Source organism: Convolutriloba macropyga, chromosome 13 (genome assembly GCF_964194025.1).
Source record: "Convolutriloba macropyga chromosome 13, txConMacr16.3, whole genome shotgun sequence".
Taxonomy (NCBI): domain Eukaryota; kingdom Metazoa; phylum Xenacoelomorpha; order Acoela; family Convolutidae; genus Convolutriloba; species Convolutriloba macropyga.
The window spans coordinates 26,425,236-26,453,179 of NC_134480.1; the positions used below are offsets into that span (position 1 = coordinate 26,425,236).

The following is a 27,944-nucleotide window of genomic DNA, read 5'->3' on the forward strand; positions in this document are numbered from 1 at the left end:
TCCTTAACTATAAATGAATTTTCTTGGTAAATTAGTTTAACACCGTTCGTTTCGAATTCACCAATATCTAAATTTACGAACTTCAACTTTAATTGGGGATTAGATTGAACTGACATTAAATTAATAATTTAAGCCGTGTCTTTATCTACTAACATTCCTGGTTTATCTCGAGCTTTCTCTACAGCTTTGTCGTTGGACTTCACCAATGCTTCACCCTTGGACTTCATTATTGCTTCATTAAACTGGGAGCCAGCTTGCTGGATCATCTTAGTTTGTTTATCTAACTCTTGATTCTGCCAATCTATTGCTCTTAATGTTTGTTCACTTAATGCTAGATTGTGTTCACTGTTCTCATTTAAAGGATCAAATAACTCTTCTATTTCACCATAATATTCTTGTTGTTTTAATTTATCTTCTAATCTATTCTTTCTGTTTTGTTTTTCTAGATTGTTTAATTCTATGCGTTTTTCTAGTTTAGTCCTTTTATAAAAATAATTATCACAATTCATTATATAATCTAATAGCGGCTTCAATAAACTTTCTATCATCATTAATTGTTAATTCTTTAATATTGTTTACCAGGGAACCGGGTTCACCGATCAGTGCTGGGTTTGCTATGGGCGAAGTCTGTTGGTTGATTTCATTTACTAGATCTCTTTTGAATAGATAGAGGTTCTCATCTAGGGGATAACTTTTATATTATTTACATAAAATCTTTTATCATCAAAATTACGTAAACTTCTTTTATTCATCTTAATTGTGGCCATACAACTTCCTACTTTTTGAATCCTGCCTTCCTCTACTATCCTTTCCTTATTATCTATTAGAGCACTATAATTTTCTTCGTGCTTTCCATTACTTTCTTTCTTAATTCTTTTCTCTTTTTCCCCATAGTTTTTTATACTATATGTTTTGGGTTTTAATACCACGAATTCTTCTATAACCTTACTACCTAATTCGTGTTTAAATTTGCCCGGTATCTTATTATTAGTTTATATTGGTTTATCTAGATTACTCAGATCCATGTGCTCATTGTCGACATTGCCCTCGCTAAAGCTTAACACGAAGCTATCCGTGTCCATGTAGCGTAACATTAAATCTTTAAGCGAGGGATTCAATACATTATAAAAGAATTTATACATTTGAAGCTTACTGAGCTCGAGTACTGTAGATCCTAAATAAATCGGCTTATCATATTGTATTTCCTTTTTATAGAATTCTATTAGAGTATAGTTTTCATATCTAATTACATCTTTACATGTTGGTTTACTAACAGCTTTAGGTATTTCATAATCATCGGTTAGAATCTTAGCTTCTAGATAATTTAATGAATTCTCACAACTTTTACCAAACAATGAATTATTCATTAACTTAAATATATTTTTCTCAGGTTCAGTTTTAGCTGCAGCTCTCATTTTAGTATTAAGTTCAACCTAGTCTCTAATTATATAATCTTGTTTAAATTCAATTATTCTATGGACTTTAGTGACCTTTATACACATCTAAACAACAAACTTTAACATCCGATAGTGTATTGGGTATTCATATTTATTATTCTGATCTAATATTAGTTTCTTGCTTTTTGATGAAGTTGGGGGTCTTTGTTTGTATCCCAGTTCATTATTCGCTACTTGCTTTCCATGGGGTAGTATTTGGAAGTTGCTAGTTCTCTCTTTACATTCATTAGTATATTCTAAATCACAGATAAGCCAATAGCCATAATCACTATCATCTGAAGTATTTAATACTTCATCTAGAGTAGTATTGGAGTACTCAAAATCTTTATATGGTAGCTTTTGCATTAGTGCATAACCGTATAAGTTATTGGCATCGATGTACCAGATCTGCGAAGCAGGTTCCCTGATAGACCTTCGGTCATGGGACTTCGTCCATGCTTCGCCAAGCTCTGCCATCTGCGAAGCAGGTTCCCTGATAGACCTTTCACTCTGACTTTGACTTCTAATATACCTATCACCCATAACACCACATATGCCACCTCTCATCGCACTAAGGAAGTATTTTAGTATTTCCTCATCTTGTATTGTGTCTAATTAAACTTTGCTTAGTTTTAGGAAACAATCGAAGCTGTAGCTTGGCAGACTAATATAATGTAGAGGATTGAGTTTATATGTATTCATGTTTAACGTAACAAATAGATTGAAGCAATGTCCTAATATGAATATATCATTTTCCATATATTCTAATGTTAATTCTTTACCTGTTTTATTACTATTACAATTATTAAAATCATCTACTTCATCTTGAGTTGGTAATTTAGTTGTTAGTGATGATCTAAAGTCTTGAATTGATAGATTACCCAGTTTATTATTATAGCTATTCTCATCTTTGGAGTATTCATAAGGATATAATGTTTTATTTTTTATGTTGTAAACCTTTGTTATTTTATCAAGAGACATTGTCATGAAACTGTAACTATCTATAAACTTTAATATACCCACTCTAAACATTCTAGCTTTACCATTAGTACTAGGTAAGATATCAATTCTTCTCTTGCTATTATTCTGTTTAAATATCTCTTTAAATAATAGATTGAAGTCATAGCCTTTACCATTATGGAATATTACAGTAATGAAGTTTTGATGTTTATAGTGTAAGTTAGAAATATTACATGCTGGACCTCTATATCTACCTGTTTGATGACAGTGATCTCTAACTTTATTAACACAGTTTTTATTACAAATGTGGCATATATCATTAGCATCATGATACAATTTGTCTTCTTCTGTAAATATCATTGCTTTGTTTATCTTAATACTATGTTTTGTTTCCAGTTCTAATAAATCTCTAACATAATCTTTGATGCAGTCTGGACCAAAGTATGATCTGCGAACTTCATCTTTGCTATGCCACCTATAGCCAATAGCAATAGGTACATGTTCAGATATCTTATATGTATTGCTACCAATCTTTTCGCTTGTTCCTTTCATGTAACATTCAATATCACTAAATATAACATTATTCACTTCTTGTTGTCTATGTTGATTCTTGAATTTAATTTGTTTTAACTTAGGGCAAACAATCTTTGGTTTGATTTGGACACAGCATTCATGGGTTTCATATTTATGTTGAGAACTAAACCAATAGGTACAATTATCACAAAACCAGAACTTGGCATGTTTGATGTTAGGTCTTTTTAGTAATACATCTAAATTTTTAATTGGGGAACAGTGTTCATTCCATGCTAGTATTCTTACATTATGTCTACCTTTTACAAAGTTAGAACATTTCTCTAAGCATTTTGTCTTGGCTATGTTACTATCTTGAGCAGGCCTGTGGTGAAGCACGACCGTAGGTCTGTAAAACCAAATATTGATATTATATTTATTTTGGATTTTTGTTATATAATCATATGCAGTTTCATTATATTCCCAGTCATCGACTAAATTACTAATACTCTTTTTTTCTCGAGTTGCATGTTCGGTTACAGGATGCAATGCAGCTGTAATACATAATTGTAGACAGTTAAATTTATTAATTCTAATATTTAAAATCGCTTTTGTTTTATCTCTTAGACCTGGTGGCAGTTCAGTATAAGATCCTAATGATGGTTTAGTCCTTTCTATATTTATTTGCATGTCTGTTATTCCAATAAACTCATAATCGTAGCCGTAACCCTCATACGTTTCTCTGACATGATCAAGCCATTGGTTTAGATTCAGTCGATGATCTTTATCCATATATTCATCGGTTCTAAAGTTTATATTAGTAGTCTTTTCTTCTTCTGAGTCTAAACCAATGGTTTAAACCAACTAATTCTAATATTTAAAATCGCTTTTGTTTTATCTCTTAGACCTGGTGGCAGTTCAGTATAAGATCCTAATGATGGTTTAGTCCTTTCTATATTTATTTGCATGTCTGTTATTCCAATAAACTCATAATCGTAGCCGTAACCCTCATACGTTTCTCTAACATGATCAAGCCATTGGTTTAGATTCAGTCGATGATCTTTATCCATATATTCATCGGTTCTAAAGTTTATATTAGTAGTCTTTTCTTCTTCTGAGTCTAAACCAATGGTTTAAACCAACTAATTCTAATATTTAAAATCGCTTTTGTTTTATCTCTTAGACCTGGTGGCAGTTCAGTATAAGATCCTAATGATGGTTTAGTCCTTTCTATATTTATTTGCATGTCTGTTATTCCAATAAACTCATAATCGTAGCCGTAACCCTCATACGTTTCTCTAACATGATCAAGCCATTGGTTTAGATTCAGTCGATGATCTTTATCCATATATTCATCGGTTCTAAAGTTTATATTAGTAGTCTTTTCTTCTTCTGAGTCTCTTCTTATATAAGCAATTGGCAGTAACTTTATATTTATATGATTTAAATGGTTTAAACTCGTCTAATATGTAATCTGCTGGTTCATTAATATCCTTGATAAAACTACTATTAGATTTAGTAATATATAACTGCCTTTGATTAAAGCTTGATTTAATATTATAATTATCTGCGAAGCAGGTTCCCTGATTAGCAAAGTTACTTCGTGGATCGTTTAAGACAACGTTTTCTCTCCAGTGTTTATTCATATGATTTTGTAGACCTATCTGATTTTTAAACTTATCGCCACAAACCCAGCATGGTCCAGTTTTATTTTCAGTTTTAATAAAGTCCTTAGTTTTAATAATATTCTAAGTTTTGGTCTTAGTTTTAATAATATAATCATCTTCATCCGAATTATACACCTTCTCCGGGATTTCTTCTTCTCCAGACTCAAACATTTTCTCCAATAGTTCCTTATGTTTGAGATCGTATGATTGATGCCTGTATAAACCCTTCTTTGATTCAAAGGATAAATTACAGACGTCGCAGAAGTTTATGACACTAGTATTAATTGATTGAGACATGATGTAATTATTGAGGGAAAATTTTGGAAAACAAAATAATTTTTCGAAAGTGAAAAATGAAGTGTGATAAGTGTAAAAATAACTCTTGGAAAGAATGTTGTAATATTTTTAAAGAAATAGAATATTCTTATTATGTATGTAAAAATATGGTTAGAGTGAAAGATTATATAGAACATTTGGGATATCATTATTCTAATCCTGATCAATATCTAACATGTAGTATGTGTAATGTTTATAAACATATATCACTATATAGATTTAGAAATAGGAAATGTAGACTATGTATTTATCTTCATAGATATAGATATGGTCATACTAGAAATCAATTCATAGAGCATGTTTATAAGTATAATATTCAAGAAGTTAATTCTTCTTCTTTTATTTTATCTGTCATGTAGTTTTTGGGTTTTTTTGACATTTTAGATTTAGACCTTTTTTCTTAATTAATACCAGATTTAGAATAAATAATAAGCTAGTTTTTTATTCAAGTTACACTGAAAAACACTAATCACTGTGTTTCCACCATCTCAGTGTTTTTGACTGTATACCCATCACAGTGTGTCCCATATAGAGTCTCACAGCAGGGATCATCCTTTTTAAGAACTGTGAATTTGGTTTTTTTTATCTCATTGAGTTTCATAGTAATTCATCAAATCCTGAAAAGCGGCTTCGCCGATCGGGGGACGTTCACTGGAGTTAGTGAGGAAGGAACCCAAACCTTCCCTTTGCTAAAGCAACTTAACTAGACTCGATGATTTAACCACTACACCAAGTGAGACAGAAAATTTTAGTTTTAGATTGATTAAATATTGATTAGGGGATATATGAAAATTTTTATTATTTTAATATTTCTTTCATTTTTTGTTCAAGTTTTCTTTTTTGTTCAAGTTTTTCGCAAGTTGGTTTTACGTGCTTGTTACACGGTCTCGCTTGTTTTATACTAGTATCTGGGATACGTCCACTGGGGTCAGTGGGGATAGAACTCGAACTATCCGTCTGATAACGATTAATTACCAGCTTAACTCGACACTAGTGTTTTGCACCAAGTGAAACAAGAAATGGCGGAATATCACCTTTTCCCCACTACTTCAGTATTCCTACAAAAAACAAGCTTCTTTACAGGTGTTCGAACCTCTTTGCTCCTGCGTGCACTCAACTTCTTGTTCCACTGCGCCAACTGTCAAGTAATTCAATGATAGTCTTGTGAATTTAAATCAGATTCATTAAACATGGAAATCAGATTCGGTGAATTTTTTGTAAGAAATGAGGTGAATTTCGAGGTGAACTTTTGTACGAAATGCAGTGAAATGCAGTGAAAATTTTGTTCAGCGCAATGACCGTAATCAAAGCATTTCTCACAAAATTTCACTGCATTCACCGCATCTCTTAGAAAAAGTTTACCCAAAAACCTTTGGGTGAACTTTTCTAAGAAACGCGGTGAATTTTTTTAGAAATGCGATGATTGAGGTGAATGCGGTGAAAACAAGTATTTCACCGCATTTCTCACAAAAGTTCACCGCAAAATTTACCGCATTTCTTTCAAATATTCACCGTATCGACTTTGTGGCAAATTATTGTAAGAAATCCGCTGAAAGCGGTGAATTCGGTGACCGCATTTGCTAACCAATGTTTACTGAATCTGATTCACGCTCACAAGAAATATACTAGAAGTACGTGATAGTTGGCACAGTGGAATTAGAAGTTGAAGTCATGTAGGAGATATGACGTTCGAACCCCTGTAAGGAAGCTTCTTTTTCGTAAGAATACTGAGAACGCGGTGAAAATAAATAATTCACAGCGATTCACCGCATTCACAGCAAAAAGATGTTAGAAATCCGCAAAACGATGTCAGAAATACGGGGTGAAAATTATGTTTTTTCACCGCATTTCTTACGAAAATTCACCGCCAAACCTCAACCCGGGAGGGACAAAGTGAAATCAGTATTGGGACGATGCAATGTTTTGCCGCTTTACAAGTATTCAAGCTTCAAGCTCTACATAAGAGGCGCTGGTTGAAAGTTGATGTATATTTTCAGATTGAAGATTGCGCATTTTGAAACTCAATTATGCATAATCAAAACTGAATTATAAGCTGCAAGCTTGATCTGAATTCAGTTTAGAACGCTTTTTGCCGCCCAATAAGAGGTGATAGTTTTATGAACTATTGGCTGGGCCACTAGAAAAAGGAGATGACTGATTACTATCAGATCGAAGAGCCTATTCGATGAGGAATGGAATGTTTTAAGTACCCAGGTTGAGGTCCCAGACGGAAAGTCGATATGTCCAGACCCAGATGAACGCACGACGGTGGTGTCGTGCGTTCAAATTTACATGGTCTGGAAACAAGGAAAAACGCACGAAAGTCTGGTGAACGCACGAAAGTCTGGACATAAACGCACGAAAGTCTGGTGAACGCACGAAAGTCTGGTGAACGCACGAAAGTCTGTCGAACGCACGAAAATCTGGACATGAACGCACGAAAGTCTGGACATGAACGCACGAAAGTCTGGACATGAACGCACGAAAGTCTGGACATGAACGCACGAAAGTCTGGTGAACGCACGAAAGTCTGGACATGAACGCACGAAAGTCTGGTGAACGCACGAAAGTCTGGACATGAACGCACGAACGTCTGGTGAACGCACGAAAGTCTGGACATAGGCACTTTCCGTCTGGGACGGTCTGGACATATCGACTTTCCGTCTGGGACCTCAACCTGGGTAGTTTTAAGCATAATTGTGTGGTTCCACTATGTAAACTGTTCTTAAGACATCATCGTGTGGGCGAAAAATTGCTCCCGATAGTTAAATTGGTTCTTGTGTTCGGCAAGCAAAGCATTTATGACCAATTATTTAGGATAAATTTCTATTCACCTATGTAAACCCAAGATGAAGTCCGCGACCCAAGACAGGTATGGGCCAGACGGACTTGGGTCGCGGACAGGGGGTTTCAGACAGAACAGACCCGAATTCAGGTATGGGCCAGACAGAACAGACCTTGGTCACCCTGGGTCAGACCGAACAGTCCCAAGGCCAACACTGGACCAGACAGAAAAAACTCAGGACCTGGGCCAGACCAAACAGACCCAAGGCCAACACTGGGCCAGACCGAAAAGAGTCAGTACCTGGGCCAGACCGAACAGACCCAAGGCCAACACTGGGCCAGACCGAACAGACCCAAGACCAACACTGTACCAGACCGAAAAGAGTCAGTAGCTGGGCCAGACCGAACAGACCCAAGGCCAACACTGGGCCAGACCGAACAGACCCAATACCTGGGCCAGAGGTATAAAATATTCATTTTGCATTACCCTTTTGCTATAATATATTCAGTTCATAAAAACTGATGTTTGCACCATTTAGTTCACCTAAGGAAAAACCAATTATGAAAGCTTTGCCAAAGAAAACAAAACCCAACTGTTGACAACAATTTTTATTTAGTATATACCATTTAGTGTCTTTTTCTGACTCAATGGATGAGTTTATACATCTTTCCATAAGAGAATTCGTGGACTCCAGTTTATCAAAACTTCCTCTGAAGGGGACCGACCGGCTAAACCGAGGAGACCGATGATTGGGTATGGTCCAGACCAAACAGACCGAAGCCTGGGTATGAACCAGACGAAACAGACCGACGATTGGGAACGGGCCAGAGCGAACAGACCGGTGACTGGGTATGGGCCAGACGAAACAGACCGAATATTGGATATGGGCCAGAGCGAACAGACCCGTGACTGGGTATCAGCCAGACGAAGCAGACCGATGTTTGGGTATTGGCCAGACCGAACAGACCGAAGATTGGATAAGGACAAGACGAAACAGACCGATGTTTGGGTATTGACCAGAGCGAACATACCCAATTCAGGAATGGGTCAGACAGAACAGACCCAATATCCGTATGGGTTAGACGGGCGGCGCGACCAAAAATTTTTCCAGACCAAGAACTCGGTCACACCGGAACCCCCTGTCGGCGACCCAGGTCCGTCTGGCCAATACTTAAGCACGAATTAGAATATTTTTGTTATAAACGTTGAACAGATACACAGAAACGGTATTTCGAGAGATTACTAGGCAACAAACTCTCTGTTAATAATCACATGTTGATTATGATTAAGTGGGGCAAATGAATAAGTGATATCGAAAGAAAAACATTATTTAAGGGATAAAACTGCACAAAAACAGTGTTTGATATCCTCACCGATTGAATGGTTTGACGCCGATTGAACCGTTTGGTTATTGCTCTTAAAGTATAAAGGCATAAATTAAAAATGTTTTTCTTGAGTCATCAAATTGTCTAAAGTGTCATCAATATGTCAAGTTACTATAAAGGGAAAAAAACATTGCCACTGAGCCAAACTTGAAGTCGAGCATGCAGCTGATTTTCTATCTCCCACTCTATCTTGCCGCGATATCATATCCGACGATAGTGAAGTTTAATGCCTGATCACCCAGCCTCTCCAGTGTTCCGCTTTGACAGAACGGGCATTTTCGTTCCTCAATGTATAACGTAACTCCTATGGATAAGTTCAAGACGGTCCTCAATTCATTTTACTTAAAGTAAAGGCCCCGACTAGGGATTGGATGCCAGGCAACTGGTGGGTCATTGATAGCACAAACAAATGACTTTTTTCTATATTCTGAAGATTAACAAAAACTGTTTCAAGAAAGGCAATATAGCCCAAAAAGATGAGGTTTGTAACAAAACGAACTACAGAATTTTAATTAAACTTGCAAGTGGAAAACTATAAACCAGTGGTGCTTTATTTTTTGGGATCTCTATTAGATTTAAATAACAGTGTGAATTTGTCAAAAAAATCAATGAACAGAAAGTGGGGAATACACAAGTTAAAGGAAAAACGCAATGCATTAATATGGTTGTTAACGAAAAGAAATGCAGTTTGATTTTCAATTACATTGCAAGAATTCTATTTCTCCCGGATTTGATCTTCATGGTAGAGAAAAAAACTTTATAACAAACACTAGAAAAAGAATGTAAAATCTAAATAAACTATCCTTAATCATGAATCAGACGGATTGTTTATATAGCTATCTAAGCAGTTCCGGCTGTTTTTAGATTAGGGATATTATCATCAAATTTTACATTTACTTTCTCGTTATTGGTCTCAAAATAAAATTTGTAGCTTCAAGATCAAAAGTGGGAGAAATGAAGTTCTGGCAGAGCAATTGAAAATCAAATTGTTTTTTCCTGGAGCACTTAAAGAGATCGAACTCTATATGGAACTCAAATGCAGTTTCCGATCAACAAACGCATATTTCCTATCGCTTCAAAAATGACTAAAATGCCCTCTTAAAGATAAAGGAAAAAATTGCCTTCTTGCTTGCCTATAATTGAATCTTTCGAACGGCTAGTTTATCAATTGCCTACAATCGGTTACCTCAAGGAGTTACAGTGACCTTAATGAGATGTTCAGCCTTAGCGCTGATTGCAAAAAGTCCCCTCTTATTAGACTCATTCAAGCGATAACACCTTCAGCTCCACAATGGTTAATTCATAGTCTTGGCTCACCCATATTTTGGTTGCCTAGTTCTTACTGGGTGAGAACTAGTTTGTCACCCATTGAGTGGAGATAATCCTCATTTTTTCAAACCGAATGTGTGGTGGGTTGATGAGGACGAAATTGTGAGGATCCCATTTCGTAGGTTCATGGAAACAAATAAGGGCAAAGACCCAATTGCGTGGGTATCATGGTCATTTGTGGGTACACGCTTGATCGCAATAAAACTTTCTGAAACTCAACTAAACTAAGAACTGATTTTGACCATGAGTTCTCTAAGCAAGTATCTTGTCAATTTAAAATTTATTCCCTATGTATAATTCTTCTATTAGTTTCTACTGATTTCTACAACCTTTTCTGCCAATTTCAAGGTGCATTCAAGTTAAAAGATTGTTCAAAATCTTTGCTGATCCTAAGAAACATTTGATCCGGCGTACCTAATTGACACATTAATAACCAGTCCTGTAGTGCGACATAAGTGTGTTTTAGTCTCGAATATTTTTTCGTACTTGGTAATGAAACTTCTTCCTTATTGTTGTGCATCGATAGCGATGAATAGAGAATGATGATGAGCTGAGCTAAAAAATATTATATTGTATACAAAAAATAGATTTGACCCAAATGATTTGATCATTTTCTGCTGGGAATTTTAGCTGATTACCATCCAAATTCTTTGCTTATTTAATTGAATTAATTGTATAATTCTGTATGAAATAATTGATTCCGGAAATTTTGATCATACCAAAAACCATAGGAATTGACGCGAAATTTTCTACGAAGGAGCTCAGTTGGTTCTATTTCAATTACTGGTTCTATTTATTTGAAGCTGGATGAAATGTTTAATTTACAAGTGTTTATTTCCAAGTCTGACATTGTTTACTTTCAGGAGATTTTTATGACATTGTGAGGCAGTGGGGTGTGAAGTTTGAGTTTGATTGATTTTATCAATTGCCTGTTTGGGTTGTATTGAGTGAGTGATGTGTGTAGAGTAGGGCTGCGTGTTAACTTAACTGCTTCCCTTTATCATTCCTCATCTGCACCTAATCAACATATTTCCATCATTAATTCAACACACATCACACGAGGTGCTAAATGACCCCTGATTAATTCGCACCCCCGACTCCCAACTAGAACAGCAGCACCCTTATCACCCCTCCTGTTCCATCTTTCCCTTCTATCCCTTCTCATTCCTCTACTATCACCATAGGCCAGTTAATCAAAATTGAACAGATAGTGAAAACTATACTCTTGTGAACACAACAATTATGAACAAAAACATTGCGCCAATTATCAGTTTTACAAACACCTCCCCCCCCCCCCCTCCCCCCGACTAACAATGTTTAGAGAAAAAGGGATACGAAGAAAAAGTGAGGTAATTTTGTAATTTTGTTCACATGGACAACAGTAGGATCAATCATTATAAGTTAGCATAAAAGTGGCGGCGGTTGTTGTTGTTTATTAAGTTATGAGCGGCGAGTAAGATCGCTTGTCTTAACCAGCAGCAGGCATTCAGTTAAGTTTTACTAACAACAACAACAACTATCCAATAAAAGCACTTGTTTTCTGATTACAAGAGTACTACACACTTGCTCTTCTGTCGTTTATTTAAATGCGCTTATATAATTCTAAGTGTTCTCTATTATGTATATCGGCCCTAATTCTATACTGGAAGAAATGAAAGAGCGCTCTGCCTGTGTAGAGAGAGATTGAAGAATACCTGTGTTGATCGGCCAATGAGAGAAGAGAAATGTGGGATTGTAATTCTATTGGTCTGCTGGCGTGTTTATGATATGTTAAAAGCGCAGTTAGAGCCTCTACTCTGATTTGACAAGATTGATCTAACCACCACCCGCCTAGAGGAAGAAAAAACAGGAGAGAAAGAAAGAAGACTGGTGAATTAGAATAGTAGCGATAGCAGTATACTATATCAGCACAGCAGCAGTGTGTGTATGTGTGTGCAATACAGGTACCATAAAACAGATCCAGACTTTTTCAAAAATTATATTGCTCAAACTGATCAGCTCTAAAACTCGTTTATAGCATTGTTTATAACCGCAATTCTAGTTACAGCGGCTATTACGTTGTAAATTTGATATAATATTCGCAATAAAATGCATCTCGACAGCACTAATTCGGAGACCATCGACAGTATGAGCCGGGAATCGATCCAGACCGGCTGGATACACCATCTAGCGCACAACTTCACCAATGTGGCCAACAACGCAGCAGCCGCCACAGCACTCGCAACCAACGCAGCCGCCGCAACTGCTGCCGGAACTTACCACCCGGCTGCTGGAGCTGTCACAGCTGCTGGCCTACCCGCCCTAACCCCCTCCGTTACAAACCCAGGTCACCACGCAGCAGCCTCCCTCAAGTTCCCCGGACCCACCCCGGACCACGGTAGCCCAACTGGGCTCAAGCTCCACTCGGATCACAGTCCGATCGACCAACAACAACAAAACAATCACCATTCCCAGTTTACAGAATTGCGCACTGCGGCAGCTGCTCAAACAGCCCAGGCGGTCGCCTCTTCAGTTGATCACGCCGCCGCAGCCACAGCTTGGCCAGCTAGTATGCCCCATTCGTATCTGGCAGTAGCTGCAGCATCACACAACCAGGCAGCCAACATGATGCACCCGGTGGTATCGGCCCGGAACTCCTTCACAGGGGCCTCTGGTGCCACACACCCCAACGCAGCCTGGCCTCATCCGAGGAACTCCTACCCAACCACCACTCAATTTGCCTCAGCTGAACAAGTTAGTCTCAACTTGGAATCATTCGTTTTGCACACTTAATTTTCAAACAAATAGGTTTCAAAATACACCTTTTCAAACCCTCAGAAATGTTGCCAACTTAATCATTGGAGTCAAACTTGTTAACTTTGATTGACAATTTTTTATCCTTAGTTTTGACGAAAATAACCATATATGGCAGTCTGATTCTTTTTTAAAATAAAAACTAAATAATTAAATCTTCTTTCCTATAAAAGGTTTGTGTTAATTTTCACAGTTCATCTTCTTTGAAACGCTGCGGTTTCCAATTTCCCTAACGGTATGCAGAACTTTTTTTTTATAATTATTCTTAAGATGTGCACTATTTTACCGCTTTTTATTCGAAAGGCTTTTTTAAACTTTGCATCCGTAATTTGGTTCAAAATCTTTTGAAAACACGTCTGTTATCTTCATGTATAAGGAACAGCTGCGTCAATTTATCTAATTTGGAAGGGAGAAATTGCAATGGAATCCGTATGGAATAGTTCTAAGATTTAGACTGACTATACCTCAAAAGATGCTTCACTTCTCCTTAAGTTGTTTCGACCAGAGAGTAGTACAGTGCACAGTTAATATTCCAGTTAATTTCGATTCCATGAAGCAATATTGTGCATATTGCATCCGGAAATCGACAAAATTCATAATATAAACCACATTCTCTTGGTGGTAAAGTGATTCCCAACAATCGAATTGCATTATTCTGAGTTCAGGTAAATTGTATTCCAATTGTTAAGCAGTGCCTGAAAACTATTATTTCTTCATTACATCTCTCGTAAAAGTACGATTGCATGTTGAATTAGTTAGTAATCGACGACACAAAAAGAGCGTTTGTTGCTCATTTAACGGTTGCGCTGAAGTCGATTTTCTTCAACTTTTTTTGCTCAGATATGCAACAAATTATAAATTAAATATTAAAGAAGTGAGCCGCAAAATGTTGTCTTTACAAGTTTAGTAAATCTACATCTCAACCTTTTGGATATATTTTTTTAAGTTTGGAAACACTCCTGTCCATTGTCCTTATTTCGAAATGTTATCATTAACAAAAAAATAGTAAATTTTTAAATACAAATTACATTCCAGAATAGTTCTTGATGTGTTGTAATGACTCGGCTTCCCTTTTCTCTAATATATAAATTAATTTGATAAAACTGAGAGCTCTTACGATAAAATTTCCCCTTTCCAAATTTATAGTTTAATAAGATTTACCGATAACTTTTAAATTAGTTTTTTTTAAATTTTTAGTGACAACACATCAGTGAGTGACACGACAACTTTTTGTCTATTGACTTTTTAAAGTTACGTGAAATTCATTCTCTGCATTGTTTGATTTTAGAGTGTACACTCTAGTAAATAAGCTGTGATCATAAGAAGGAGCTTGAAATGATGGCTCAATATAAGAGACCATAGTAAGACTCTCGCAGTGTGGACAAGTTGGCTCAGTGGAGAGGACAGGATTGCAATCAATTAAGAGATTGTGGGGTCCCAACCCACAAAGGTCCCAAACTTTACTTTCACTTATAATGGTGTTGAAATAGAATCAACATAACGAGCATAGAGTTGCTCTAATATTTAATGAGTTTAGAATGAATTTGTGCGAGTATTGTTTGTTTGTTGTGTTTCAGGTTGCAGCCGCATACAGAACAGGGTGCAATCTCAACATAATGAATGCAGTAGTTGCAGGGGGAGCCGCTGACCATCACAGTCACAACTCTACAGCTGCTGCAGCTGCTGCTGCCATGCACGCCATGCCCTTCTATATGACAGCACCCCCAAACCCAATGGCCCCTGGGGCACACCCTGCTGTTGTACACCATCAGAACCCATTCGTGTCCCCCCACCACCACCCCTACGCGGCACAGGTTGCAGCTGCAGAGATGTACAGTGACCACACTAGTTCCACATTCAGATACAACCCTACCACTGGTAAGACCTATAACTATTTTTACTAACTACCACTTCTCTAGAGTTTTTAATAATTTTATTGGCACGAAATTGTATTGTTTCATAAAACGCAATCAAAGATCAAGGCAAAGTCAGTATGTTTCTGCTTTGCGTTACATATATTGTTTTCTTTTCGGACAATATCTTAATAGAATTTGACATGTCCTCTAATAATACTTATATCTCTATCCGAATATGTCTCTCTATGATTCTGCCAGTTTTGAAATTACTATCCATACTAATTTTCATTTTGTTTCTTTTTCATTTGAAACTTTGAAAAACCTTTATTTTGTACTGCTATTTAGCATCACTTGACTAGAGCCATCAATCAAGGCCTACTTATGATTTACTAATTACGCGGTTTTCCAGTTATGAGACTGGGAATCTTAATTCTACACAACTCCTTTACTATATGATTAATCGGAGCTATTTATCGGATCTTTTCTGTAATGCATCCGCGTTTGTTTTCGCTCTTCGAAATTAATTCTGCATCTAACAGAAGCCTTCTAACATTTTGATGAATTTATCCTCTTTTTCTATATCTAGTTAATTTCTCTGCTAATTAGATCCAATGGCATTCATTCATATCTAATAACAGCAACCATCATTAGCAACAAAGTTTCCACAGTCCCGGGTTGCCCATAATACAACTTTCGTTCTTTGATTTCATACAAGGTCATGATGAAGTAATCACACAAAATCATATATGATTAGTATGATTTCCTGGTAACTTCCACGTGATGTAACGGATAAAATTTACAGTTTTTTATCATATTTCTAGGATTTTGGGAAAAAAATTAAGTAGGCTTAGATTAAATTATGAGCCATGATTGAATTTTTAATGTGGATGCAAAGATCAAAGAGGATAAATTTTTTATTCCTTTCTTTGGTAGTACTTGATGTTCCACTCAACTTTTGGCAATAGTTAAATGAACTGTTAAGTATAGGTCTGACATCACTTATGCTTTTCTAACTGTCCTTTGATATGTATTTGTTGATCTGCCGGTCACGGAACTATTTAATCACTCCTCCTTCAATTTTTCCTCCATATCCCCCACCCCCACCCTATCCCTTACCTAGCTCTTTGCTACAAAAATTTACAAAGTATCTTTCACTTTTAAGTTATAATCAATGATTGGTTGCTGATTTTGGTGCAGGTTTTGAAAAATGACATGATATTAAGCATTTAAAAAAGCAGAAAAAGCAGTGTTGCATATTTTTCAAACAAATTTGTATTTGTAGCGATAGGCCAATTAAAAAGTTCAAAGAGTTAAAGTGGTCGAATTGTAAGTTATTATTGTGGTATTGTAAATGAGTTTTAATTCGCATTAGTATCTTTGAATTTTTGCTCCAATTGCTGTACTTATCACATATACACAATACTCATTATGGGATGCCGACAGCCTGGCTTTGATGTCTCTGCTAATCATAGGTGTCCGTCGTCGTCGCCGCTGCCATTACAACAGCCAGCATTCATTCTCAACTCATTTGCTAATGTTCTCTTATATACTACTACTACTACTACTACTACTACTATTAGTGCTATTGCTACTTTTGTACTCATGTTTGTGTCTTCATCATTTCATGTCAAATATCAAGCCAATCAACCACTAGTCGCTAAACTATTTCCGTTCCTGTCCTACGAGGAAAGAGAAGCTTTTTTGCATAAGTTTGTGTGAAGCAACAACTAATTACTGTTTTCCTCCAATAGAGGATACAAGAGCCAAAGTGAAGTGGAAACTTGAAAGTTGGGTACAATGGATTTAAGTTTTCCCGATTTAAGAATCTTGTAAGAAAAAATTAATCTTGTAACATCTTGTATGAAATTTGTACGAATCTTGTAAGATTCAACGACGTCTTGATAGATCTTACAAGATTAACTTCTATTTTCGACTTAGGTTCTTAAAGTTATCTTAGTTACATAATAAATTTCTACACTTTCTCAAGCAGTTTCACTAGAGATCGTCCATACACCTGTACCTGATTAATAATTGTACATGATGTCTCATACAAAAATAGCTCATCTCCAAATGACTCGCTTCCCATTTTTGGCATTAAACTTTTTATCCAACCCCAAATTAGAGATTTGCTTGGAGCTTTGTTGAACCAGACAATCTTTACTAGTAAAAATTCATCGGACTTATTGTTCTCAGTTTTTTGAACCTTCAAATCAAATCCTGAATTGGGAGCAAAAACAGAAAACACAAGTAGAAGTTCGTTCACGACTCCCCGAGGTGCGCAAGTTTATAAAGTGAGAGCAAATAAGATAAACATCAAATTAACTGCTATCATGTCAAGGAGTGAAGTTCAAAAAAGAGCTCATTAATAATTATCACACTCAGATAAAGACAAAAAGCAACAACAAAACAAATCAGATACAACATTTAAATCTCCTCGATCGATTTTATCTCAGATCAGTACAACAATCGATTAGTTTCTATCCCAGTTGAGTTTCCAGTTCTAAGCATCCAGGCAAGAGAGAGAGAGAGAGAGACAAAGTGAGGTAGAGGAAAGCTCTTTTTCAGCAGACTGGCTAAAAGTTTTCCCCATAAAATCCCGTCCATTTCTTCTGTTTATAGCTGGCAGCGGCGTTTTAGCCCTCCAAACATAGAGATTAGCCGTGTACTGGGTAATCTCTACTGCTAAGAACTAAACGCGAACTCAAGTCATGGCAAGAATTCTTTTCCACAAATGGACATTTCACATCTAAATAAGTCACTATGCGACTTTTGTCTCTTATCCTTTTTTAGCTTCCAGCTAATTTAAGTAAGCATTAACCTGCTTTTTGCCTACATTGGAGACACATAATTAAAATTTATCTGAAAATTTTAACAGAAACTATTTAAAGAAGTAATTTAGAATTTTTTTCGAGTTTTGCTATGCTTTTTTTTCACACGTGGTGATTGATTTTCCTATTCGTGGCATTTTCGTTCAAAATCAGTACTTAAAATCGCAACTTTTCATTTTTAAAAAAGTAAGCATGAAAATAAGAGCTATCCAAACTTATGGCACATAAATTACATAAGCTATGCTTCCCAATAGATGATAATAAAGATCTGTTTTTGTTTTTTTCTTTATTTCGAGAACTGTTTTAAGCATCAAGTGAATCTGAGTATTGCCTGTCCTGGAAATTTTTTAATGATAAATGATTTTTATTACAGCATTAAAAAACGCATATTATTAGACTGTATTTTTCCTGAGTATAAAATGTATTTATTAAATCTTCAATCAAATTTTAAAGAGATGAATTGAAATTCTTTTCTTCGAATTAATTATCTGAAAAGCTGTAGAGCACAAATTCTGAATTGCAGAAAATAAAATGATCCAAAATAATAAATGCATGTGTTGAGAGTGTTTTCTGTGTCTGTAATAGTGTGTGTATGTATGGAGAGAGTAAGAATGATCGGGGGAGATGCTAGAGAGAGGGAAAGAGGGAAAGAGAGAGAGAGAGAGAGATAGATTGGGGGGCTGCTTCTGTTTATGATTGCCTCTCTGCTTGGGATTGCACCTGGTTTCCTCCGATTGCCGGTAGCGAGAGCAGATGACTGTGAACAATTTAAAATGCACGTCTATTCTATTTGTGCATACATCAGAAATGAACAAAGTCATGGTGCGAATTAGAAACAATCATTTTTATGTCTTTACAACTTCGCCATACAACCTGGCCTCAGCTTTTCATCATATTTAACCTCTTCCGCTACTGTTCCTCTTTTCTTTCTCTCCTCTCTCTCTCTCTCTCTTTCTCTCTTCCTTTTTCTATTCAACTCAATTCACTTCATTTACTAAACATCACTTAGATAGACACACCACAATCACAAACAAACACAAACATAAACAAACAACAATACAATACACACAACCCCATCTATTACATCATCAACCAATTCAATAATTTGCATCACAAAATTATCTTTTCTATAAATCAACCTCTTTTTAAAAACACCTACCAACCCTCCCCCTCCCCTGCCACCCTGCTTCTCCCAATCTACTTTTGCCTTTTGCCTCCCACTACCCCCCCCCCCTCCCCCAAGAACAGCTGGCGTTTGAGCGTGTGTGGCTGTACAAGAGGTGGTACCATAAATCAAGCACATTTAGACACGTGCTATTCTCACCTGGCCATGAGTAGAGAATGAAAGTTTAATAAAAGCCATTCAGTGTAAAATGGTAGAAAGAGATCAAACCAAAAGGTCATCACAACACCCACTCTACCTACCTGTTCACTCACAACATGAATAAACAACGTGATCTAAAAACGGTTACCGACAACCTCATCACGTGAAATTGTTTTTTTACGATTGTTCAAAACCAGAGTCTTTTGAATTGTGCTAAAAAAGTATCATATTGCACTTTTGACCTTCCTGTTTACGATTAAAAGTGCAAGTGATGCTAATTGTCTGTCTGATTTCTGGAACTGACTCGAGATTTTAGCGCGATCCAGCGCGTTGCTCTGCAAGGCGTTAAAGCCATAATTGTTAATTTTTAGCTTTAAATATCCACACTTTTGGGATAAATTTCAGCACTAATATCTCGCATCAATATTCTGGAAACTAACTATCTTTATCACGTGCATCCCTAAATTGTATTTCAAGTTTTTGTGACAGTTTGATGTCAATTTGAAACCGTTGACTGCAGCTGATTTATGAATGAGATAAAATATGAATTCAAGTTGAAGTTCAGCAAGGTGCCTTTTGATAGTGGAGATTATTTTCCCATATTAATTGGCTCTGTCATCCCAGCAAGAGATGGAATAAGATGCAGTAAACTCTACTATGACGCTCCCCTTTTAATGTGAGACAGGACAACTTTAAACTGCACATTAAGTCAGGATTATGCGCCCCCATTGATGTTGGGCTAAATCCCCCCACAATCTTTGCGATATTTAGACCCCTCTTTTCTCTCTCCTTTTTTAAATACATCTATCTATCCCCTACTTTCCCATAATTTGTTCATACTTTTGAACTTGGATCTCTCTCCTTTGTAGCTCGGTGGGAGCCGCTTGGATGCAAACATTAAAGATTGTTTTAAATAAGCATTAACACCTAATTAGCAATCAAGCAAGCTCAGAGGGAAGAGGGAAAGGGACAGTTTAAGTTAACTTAATCAGCAACACCTGAGATTACCTGTGATCATAGACGGATACAACACAACAACATATGCTAGCCAATCAAGGAAGGCTACCCGGGATAACTTAGCCCACTATAGTCTCTCTTTTATAGCCCCCTCTCACACCTTAGAGCAATTTGTCACCACAAACATACATTTCAATTGCGCTTGGCTACAAAAAGCAATTTGATACAGCCCTTTACTTCTCTCTGGACCCATGTGTGCCAAATCTGATCTATCCGAGATAGATAGCTAACCTAGAGAATACTCCACAAATGAGCAAAAAGGGCCAAATTGGAAAAAAGGCCTGGATCATTTGAGAGTGAAATAGGAACAGAGTTAAAGATGAAAATTAATCGTTTTAAAGAGAGAAATAAATGTATATGATTGATTTTAATTTGTATAGAGTATTTTGCACCCCACTTAACTCTACCTCTTCCCTCTCTTCCTCTCTCCCTAATATCACCTGCTCTGCATAGGGAAGTAGTGTTTATAGTTGAGACACGCATAGCTGGTTCCTTGCCCTCTCTCAATTAAGTTGCAACATCATCAGCAACTGCAGCAGACGTTATTTTCACTAATTGTCATAATTACAAAAAAAACCTGTAACACGTGCCTCGCATTCGAAGGCGGGGGGGGGGGGGTGATACTTACGCGTCAAGTATGAGTTTACTATAATGGCCACGCCATATTATTTGATTCATCTTTAAGCTCAATTTTCGAGAGCAATCAGATTTTTGTTTCTTTTTGTGCTTTTGCACCGACAGAGCTCAAGTTTTTTATCCGTTAGTTCAAACTCTCATTTTGAATTTGAAATGCGTTTTCAGTTTCGTTCACTTAATTTAGAACTTTTCACGCCTTGTTTTGAAGTCTATGTAATCTCAGCGACTTTTCTGTTCGAAATAAATGTTGCATGCCAATAATCATTGGAGAACAGAATAGTGACAATTGCAGACATTTGGTTTGTTTACTTTTGGTAATATGGAGAGAATGTTTGTGTGTTTGTTTGGATTGAGTACAAATTGGCTTTGCAGACAGAGTGCTGTGGTGATTGTGAAAAATAAAGCAAGCCAGTGACCCTAAAAGAGTGAGGATTGAACAAACTTCTGAGGCTGTGCTTCCTCATGATCTGATTAATTTCCCCCCATTTTCGGATAAGGAAAAGATCGGCTGCCTCTACAAGTCAAATTAGCCAAATTCAGACATCAAAGACGGGCTTAGAAAAGCCTGATTGGAAAACACGTTGGGCTTACCTGACCCAGTTTAGAAGGAACACAGGCAATTCGCCCACTAGACAAGGCGCTAATGTCTTGACACTTCTCAATGCTTGTTATTTATCCCAACTTATTATCCCCACAACCTCCAATTTAGTACTCATTACAATTAATCTTTAATTTAAATTCCACAATCAAAGTCGCGTCGGTTAAAGACTTTCAAATTAAGCTAATCGGTGACGAGCAATGATTTTTCAACCTTGAATCAGCTAAAATGGCTAAATTCTCAGCTTTTCGAAAAATAACCAAAACTCATAGACAGCTTCTAGCTTCTAGATTGCTACAAGTTTTTTTGAAAATAATGAATAAAAAACATCTTAAAGCCAAATACGTTCCTTTCAGGTGAAAAGTTACCTATGAAAAGCAAAAAATTACGTGAACAAAAATGAAACGACCCTGAAAAGTTAGTACATTGAAAGCCCTGCTTTCCGAATAGAGTTAATGCTTGGAAGTTTAAGAATAGTTAGTTTGATTTAAAAGTAAGCTTGATGGCTACTATGGTCTGTGACTACCCCTAGCCCTGCCATACCCCCCCCCCCCCCCCCTCCTTTCCCCTACTCATTCACAGGAGGGTCACAAAAGGTGTCATATCAATTGAGACCCCTCTTCTAGCTAGCCAGGAAAAGCAACCAGAGTTGGTTGATTTTATGGAGCTGGTTTCCATTCAGTCGCATCCAGCGAAGATTCTAGCCTGTTGTAAATGTTAGACACAGTCACTGTTGCGCAACACTGAAAAGTGATTTATCCTCTCTCTGCTTAATTGACTGCCGCTGAATAAAAAATGCATCAAAATTCACTTCTTATTAACAACCCAACTATCACCAAAGTTTAATCAAGAGTAAGGATTCAATTTAGCTTACTTAAGTCAGTTACTTATCATGTCAATGTATCAGTTACAACTATAATTAATGTGTATAAAGAAGTTTATTTTATCGAGGTTTAGAGAATTTTAGAGTTTTGGGTGAGAGTTTTGCCAAAAAAAAAATTACGCAGTGATTGTTATAGTTAAAAAAGAGAATAAACAAAGAGCAAAGTTCGCTTATGACAGTGTTTCGTTGATAATGGTCAGTTTAAAGCAATTGAATGTTGCAGCATTTTGGTTCATTTTTTGTAAGCAGTTTAAATTTTGTAACTTAACCCCCCTTAAATTAATCATGTTTGTGTTATAGGAAAGACAAGAACGAAAGACAAATACAGAGTGGTGTACACAGACAGACAGAGGGCCGAGTTAGAGAACGAGTTCCGAAGTGCTCAATACATCACAATCAGACGCAAGTCAGAACTAGCTATGCAAGTTGGACTCAGTGAACGACAAGTCAAAATATGGTTCCAAAATCGAAGAGCCAAAGAGAGAAAAGTATCTCGCAAGGTGCCAGGAGGGGGCAATCACAGTTCCTCCGACGTTGAGGATTCCGACAACGAGATCGAGGAAGAGGATGAGGAGAACAATTTGAGGTCACCTTCCAAACACCAATCTCTGACGTCACCAGGTACAAATAACACAACCTGTCACAATGGTGTAGTCCAACTACCTCTCATAAAAGGAGAACCCAATAGGATACGATCGCCCACCAATGACCTATACGGGGTCAAACTGTCGTGATATCGATAACACAAACCACCTCAGCCTACCAATCAATCACACCAGAATCAATCAATCAAAACAACAAAACAACAGCCCCCTCCCCCCACCCCATACTCCGCCTCGCCTACGTTACAACTAAATCGCTGGTTATTTTTGTTATTACTATACTTCCCCTGTACAAATACTACACAGAAGAGAGCAGCTTCTAATAAGCTTTATTTTTATACAATAAACATCAGCTTGTGCCAATTTTGAAACAATTTCGATCAACAAGAACGTGTCAATTTATTACAATCGAAGCATACGATCATTTCGAGTCATTCTCACATCTGAACATAACATAACTTTTGGAGAGCGTGGTAGCTTTAGTGTTTGGCTACATATTCGGTTGGCCATTTGAAGTCCGGTTGTTAGAGGCCCGACAGAGGGAAAGTGTGATCAAACTATAGTTGGGAGAAAGAGAGAGACGATATCAATAGGATGAAAGGACTCGGACTGATTGGGGAGATTTACAGGTGCCTGTTTGAAGTCCCTTTGCTCTAAATAGACACACAGACACACACACATACAAAGATAGACTCCCTCTATCCTACTTGTTGAATCTTGTCTGTTCTGGACTGCTGGCTAGTCCAGGATTTCGGGTTTGAAGAAAAGAAGGATAGAGAAGGGGAAAGGGGGAAAGTGAGCAAGAAAGAGGGAATGAAGAAGGGAAGAACGAAGGAAAGAGAAGGGAGAGAGAGAGAGAGAGAGAAGCGGATATTATTGACTAGTTTTGGAATTAGTGTTTGATATTGATACGATTGGGGATCAAACGTGATTGTTTTGCCCAGCCGGGGGTCCCAGGTGAAAGTGGGCTACGCTGAAACATGATTAAAGTGGGTTGCCGGCGTTGCTTCGATGAAGTTTAATTCGATTACAGTCTCAGTTGCCAGTTCTAAATTGGATTTGGGCAAACTTCACAGCTTAAACGCCGCGAGAACCCAGCTGGAAATCTCGGATCGAATAAATGTACGCTCAAACAAAAACAACAAAACAAAACTTAAATCAACCAACTCAACTCCTGCTGCCTACTATGCACTAGTCAGCCCAATTCTACCAATAACTAACTAACTAGTTACCACTTGTACTGCTTTGCAGAACCAATGCTACTCACATTTACAGTACACAAATTAAAGTGGCCCCTATACTAACAGCCGAGGGTGAGAGAGAGAGGGAGAGGGAGAGAGGTTGAGGGGGAGAGAAAGGCAATGCCGGAGCAGTTGGTTGCCAGACAATATTTGGGAATAAATTTAGTGTTGCCGACAAAATGAAAGGAAAGGAGAATGACATTTGATTTTCACACCATAATGTTACAAATAAATACAGCGGAATAACACTACACTTTACAATCAAATCTAATTTATGAGCCAACACCAAAGTCAAAATTAGGCCCCTTTCTCTAACAGTCAAGCGACAATAACCAAATGTGTTGTCTCCCCAGTGTGGAAACAAACATCGTCAAATTTTATGGAAAGCGCGCCCGACCAACTTTGCACCTCGCTAGGAGCATAATTTTTTCCATACGCTTCCCAAAAAGCCATCCAGCCAAAACTAAGGATTTCCGCTGATTCACAGCTGGAGGCACAAACATGCCAATACAAACAGTCATGAAGGAAAACAGGGAATGGGGAACAGGTCCATAACCAGTCTATGTTCTGATTCTTGTCACAGTCTTAAAAGACAGACAGGTAGACAGACGGGCAGACAAACCATAGACCATAACCACTTACCATAACCACAGATAGGATAGATACATACCACAGTCTATATCTATCAATATCCATCAATCGCATGGCCATCAACCCATCAACACACTATCAATTACCACAACCACAACAATAATTACTAACTAATACAACTTCTAAGTGCAATACTCTCTTCGTCCTCTATCGGCACAAACAAACAACCCACTCACCCACCCAACAATCAAAAAACAAAACTCCATTACAATCTCTCATCTACTAAACCCAAGCGCTTTACTATCTACTACTCGCCCCATGTTAATTAATCGAGCGTAGTTGGCTCTTTGAGGGTTATGCCGAGAGAACAAGAACAAAATGAGAAATAGCTGGGCTTCTATCCGGATCACCCACCGCCCACCAATCAGTCGCAGCTGGAAACTGCTCCTGGTAATATCCTCCTCCTCCTCTTTCCACAGCAAGGAACAACCAATATCTGCTCAAACAACAGCTACAAGGGTCTCTTACTCTTATTGTAGCACTAATTTTGCTACAACTATTACAAAACACGCAATCAAAACTGGCTACAACACGCAAACAAACAAATCTACAATAATGCATTCCAATTAAACTAACACCTACTGCCCCAATCACTGAACGACTTGGCCGTCTCTCAGACCAATTCCCAATTTGTGACCAAAGTTAACGTTTGTCAGATGTACGAAAGAGCCAAAATGGGGGAATAAACAGGCGATAGAGGAAGCGGACTAACTTAATTAAACTGTTATTATTATTTTATTTTGTACAATTGCTCCTGTCAAAAAAAGATTTAATATAAAGTGAAGCAAGATTTATTTCCCTTTCTTTTCCCTATTCTACTTTTCGCTGATCAATTTAAATAATTTTTATATTTTGCTTATCAGATTTAATTTAGATTTAATGTTCCTCCTAACTTTTTCCACGGCAAATTAAAGAATTCAATCGTGGTCAAGCCATATACAGAACGAAGTAGCACGCATAAACTTCAAACAAGTTTGTTGCCCGCATAAAGCAAAGCTATGCTGTTCATGGACGCACATAAATGACATTCAACATAAGTATTTTTTCATAATTTTTCTCTTTTAACCGACCTGAAAAGTTCATTTTTCACTACTTATAGACTTGAGCACAAGACACCAACCAACGTCTAGGATAGCAAGTGCGTGAATGAAACAAACCAAACTTGCAAAAATTGATTGCTTCAAACAGTTAATTGGTGATAAAATCTGCTTGTTTGAATCTTCCATGTGTTTATGTGAAAGAGGAAGGCAATGAGAGCTTGCTGTGTTGTGACATAGAAGAAAAAAGGGATAGAGAAAGAGTAAAAAGATGGAAATATGAGATAGGGGATGAAAGGAGAGTATTTAACAAATTTATAATAGCAGCAGGTTGTTAGAATTTGAAAACAGCCAGTTGTAAATCTCGTTGGCCGTCAAATGGCACTTTAGGGAGCCATAACAGGCCAAATTGGGAAATTGCACAAAAACAGGTACTCTTCTTCTATCTCCCATTCTAACCCTCTCTCTTTCTCTTGCCTTGTTCCTTCCCTCTCTCCCCCTCGGTCTCTCCTTAGTTATTGTGTGTGGACGGGAAGTGGGCTTTGATCCGGGTACTCTCTTAAGGGCGTTCCTAACTTGGAATTAAAGTACTAGTGGGCATCTTGCATGTGGAATAAATTTGAATCTGATTTGCCTTTTATTGCGTCCTCCCTCGCCCCATTCTCACTTCCTCTCCTCATGATATCACAACAACAAAACAAAACAATACTCACTCACACACTACACACTCAACTCATAGCAAAGTGTTTACTCGCTGGTAATCGGGAAAAGGCAGATATCCGGGAGGAAGTTCTAAACACCCTTGATCGGTTCCATATCAATTGTTCTAGACATTCATATCACTGTTATTGCTCAATTGAGTGAAGTAAACAATATCTACACATACTGTTGCAACAATATGAGATTGGCCTAAATTAGCAATATGCGTGAACCTAATCTCACATAGTTTTGTAGCATTTCCTTATAGTCTGTCCTATAGTAAGTCCCATAAAGTTGCAACGCAATCGAACGTCCGAAAAACTCTCGACATGCAAATAAACAACAAAATGCTGATCTCTGCATGTTTTACATTTGAACTTTGACCTTTGAAACGTTCGATAGCGTTGCAACTTTATGGGACTGACTATAAAAAGTTGCTATGTAATCTAAAGTTTGAAAAATAACACATGCAGTTCAAATTTGGCATTGAAATGCTCAATCGCAGGCCAGTCTTTGTTCGTTTAGCATAATTTGGTCTAACGTATATAGTCAGCCCCACAAAGTTGCAACGCTATCGAAAGTTTCAAAGGGCAAAGTTTAAATTTAAAACATGCGGATATCTAGTAAAACACTGCCTATTTGCATGTCCGAGCTTTTCGAACGTTTGCTCGCGTTGCAACTTTATGCGACTTACTATAAGCATTGTTTGAATTTGAACTTCGACTTTTGAACTAGGTCTCCAGTAGTGATGTTAAACGTTCTGAGCATATTTGATGAATGACAATCAAATAAATGCTCGACAGTGTCTTCATTAACTGATTAATTCTAACACGTCAAACTCACCCCTGCTGGAACATTTAGTGAGCTCAAAGCTGACTTTTGCCCGACAAATTAGAATTGAAGACAAATTAGTTTTTATTCGAGATTACGCAGTGACGGAAATTTATTCGAGATTACGCAGAGCAAGAAGGCTCGCTTGAGCATGTGTGAGACACAGAAAGCGCTTTCTACGTCTCAAACATGCTCAAGCGAGCCTTCTTGCTCTTTTCATTGTTCTTTCTCTTTTCTCTTGCGCTCTTCTAGCCTTCTTGCTCTTTTCTTGTTCCATCATTATCTTTTGAACAATCAGCCTCCTCCCGGCGCCTAATAATTAAATTTTGTCAGAGAACAGCAAAATAAATTCTTGGAAAATATAGCAGGACCTATAATGGGTTCAACACTGTTTCAAGTGGAACAAATACGCGAGGCCCGCTTTTTCCTTCGACAAATTTTTGATTTTTTTACGCATCGTAAACTCTTTTTTATTTTTTTTTTTGGGGGGGGGGGGGGGGGGTAGGGTTGATGAGGATAGGAGGATTTCTAACTATATTG

The 27,944-nt window shown here is 37.3% G+C and overlaps 2 protein-coding genes across 4 annotated transcripts in view; both read left to right on the forward strand.

The window, feature by feature from the left end:
• The window catches only part of LOC142351847 (bestrophin-3-like), a 464,737-nt gene that overhangs the window by 10,929 nt on the left and 425,864 nt on the right, over positions 1–27,944 (forward strand). The gene's annotated exons all lie outside the window — the stretch shown is intronic.
• On the forward strand, positions 12,042–25,722 carry LOC142352099 (uncharacterized). The gene is made up of 3 exons (XM_075404470.1): positions 12,042–13,141; positions 14,779–15,079; positions 22,644–25,722. The coding sequence occupies exons 1-3, from the start codon at positions 12,497–12,499 to the stop codon at positions 23,075–23,077; spliced, it is 1,380 nt and encodes a 459-aa protein (XP_075260585.1). The 5' UTR covers positions 12,042–12,496; the 3' UTR covers positions 23,078–25,722.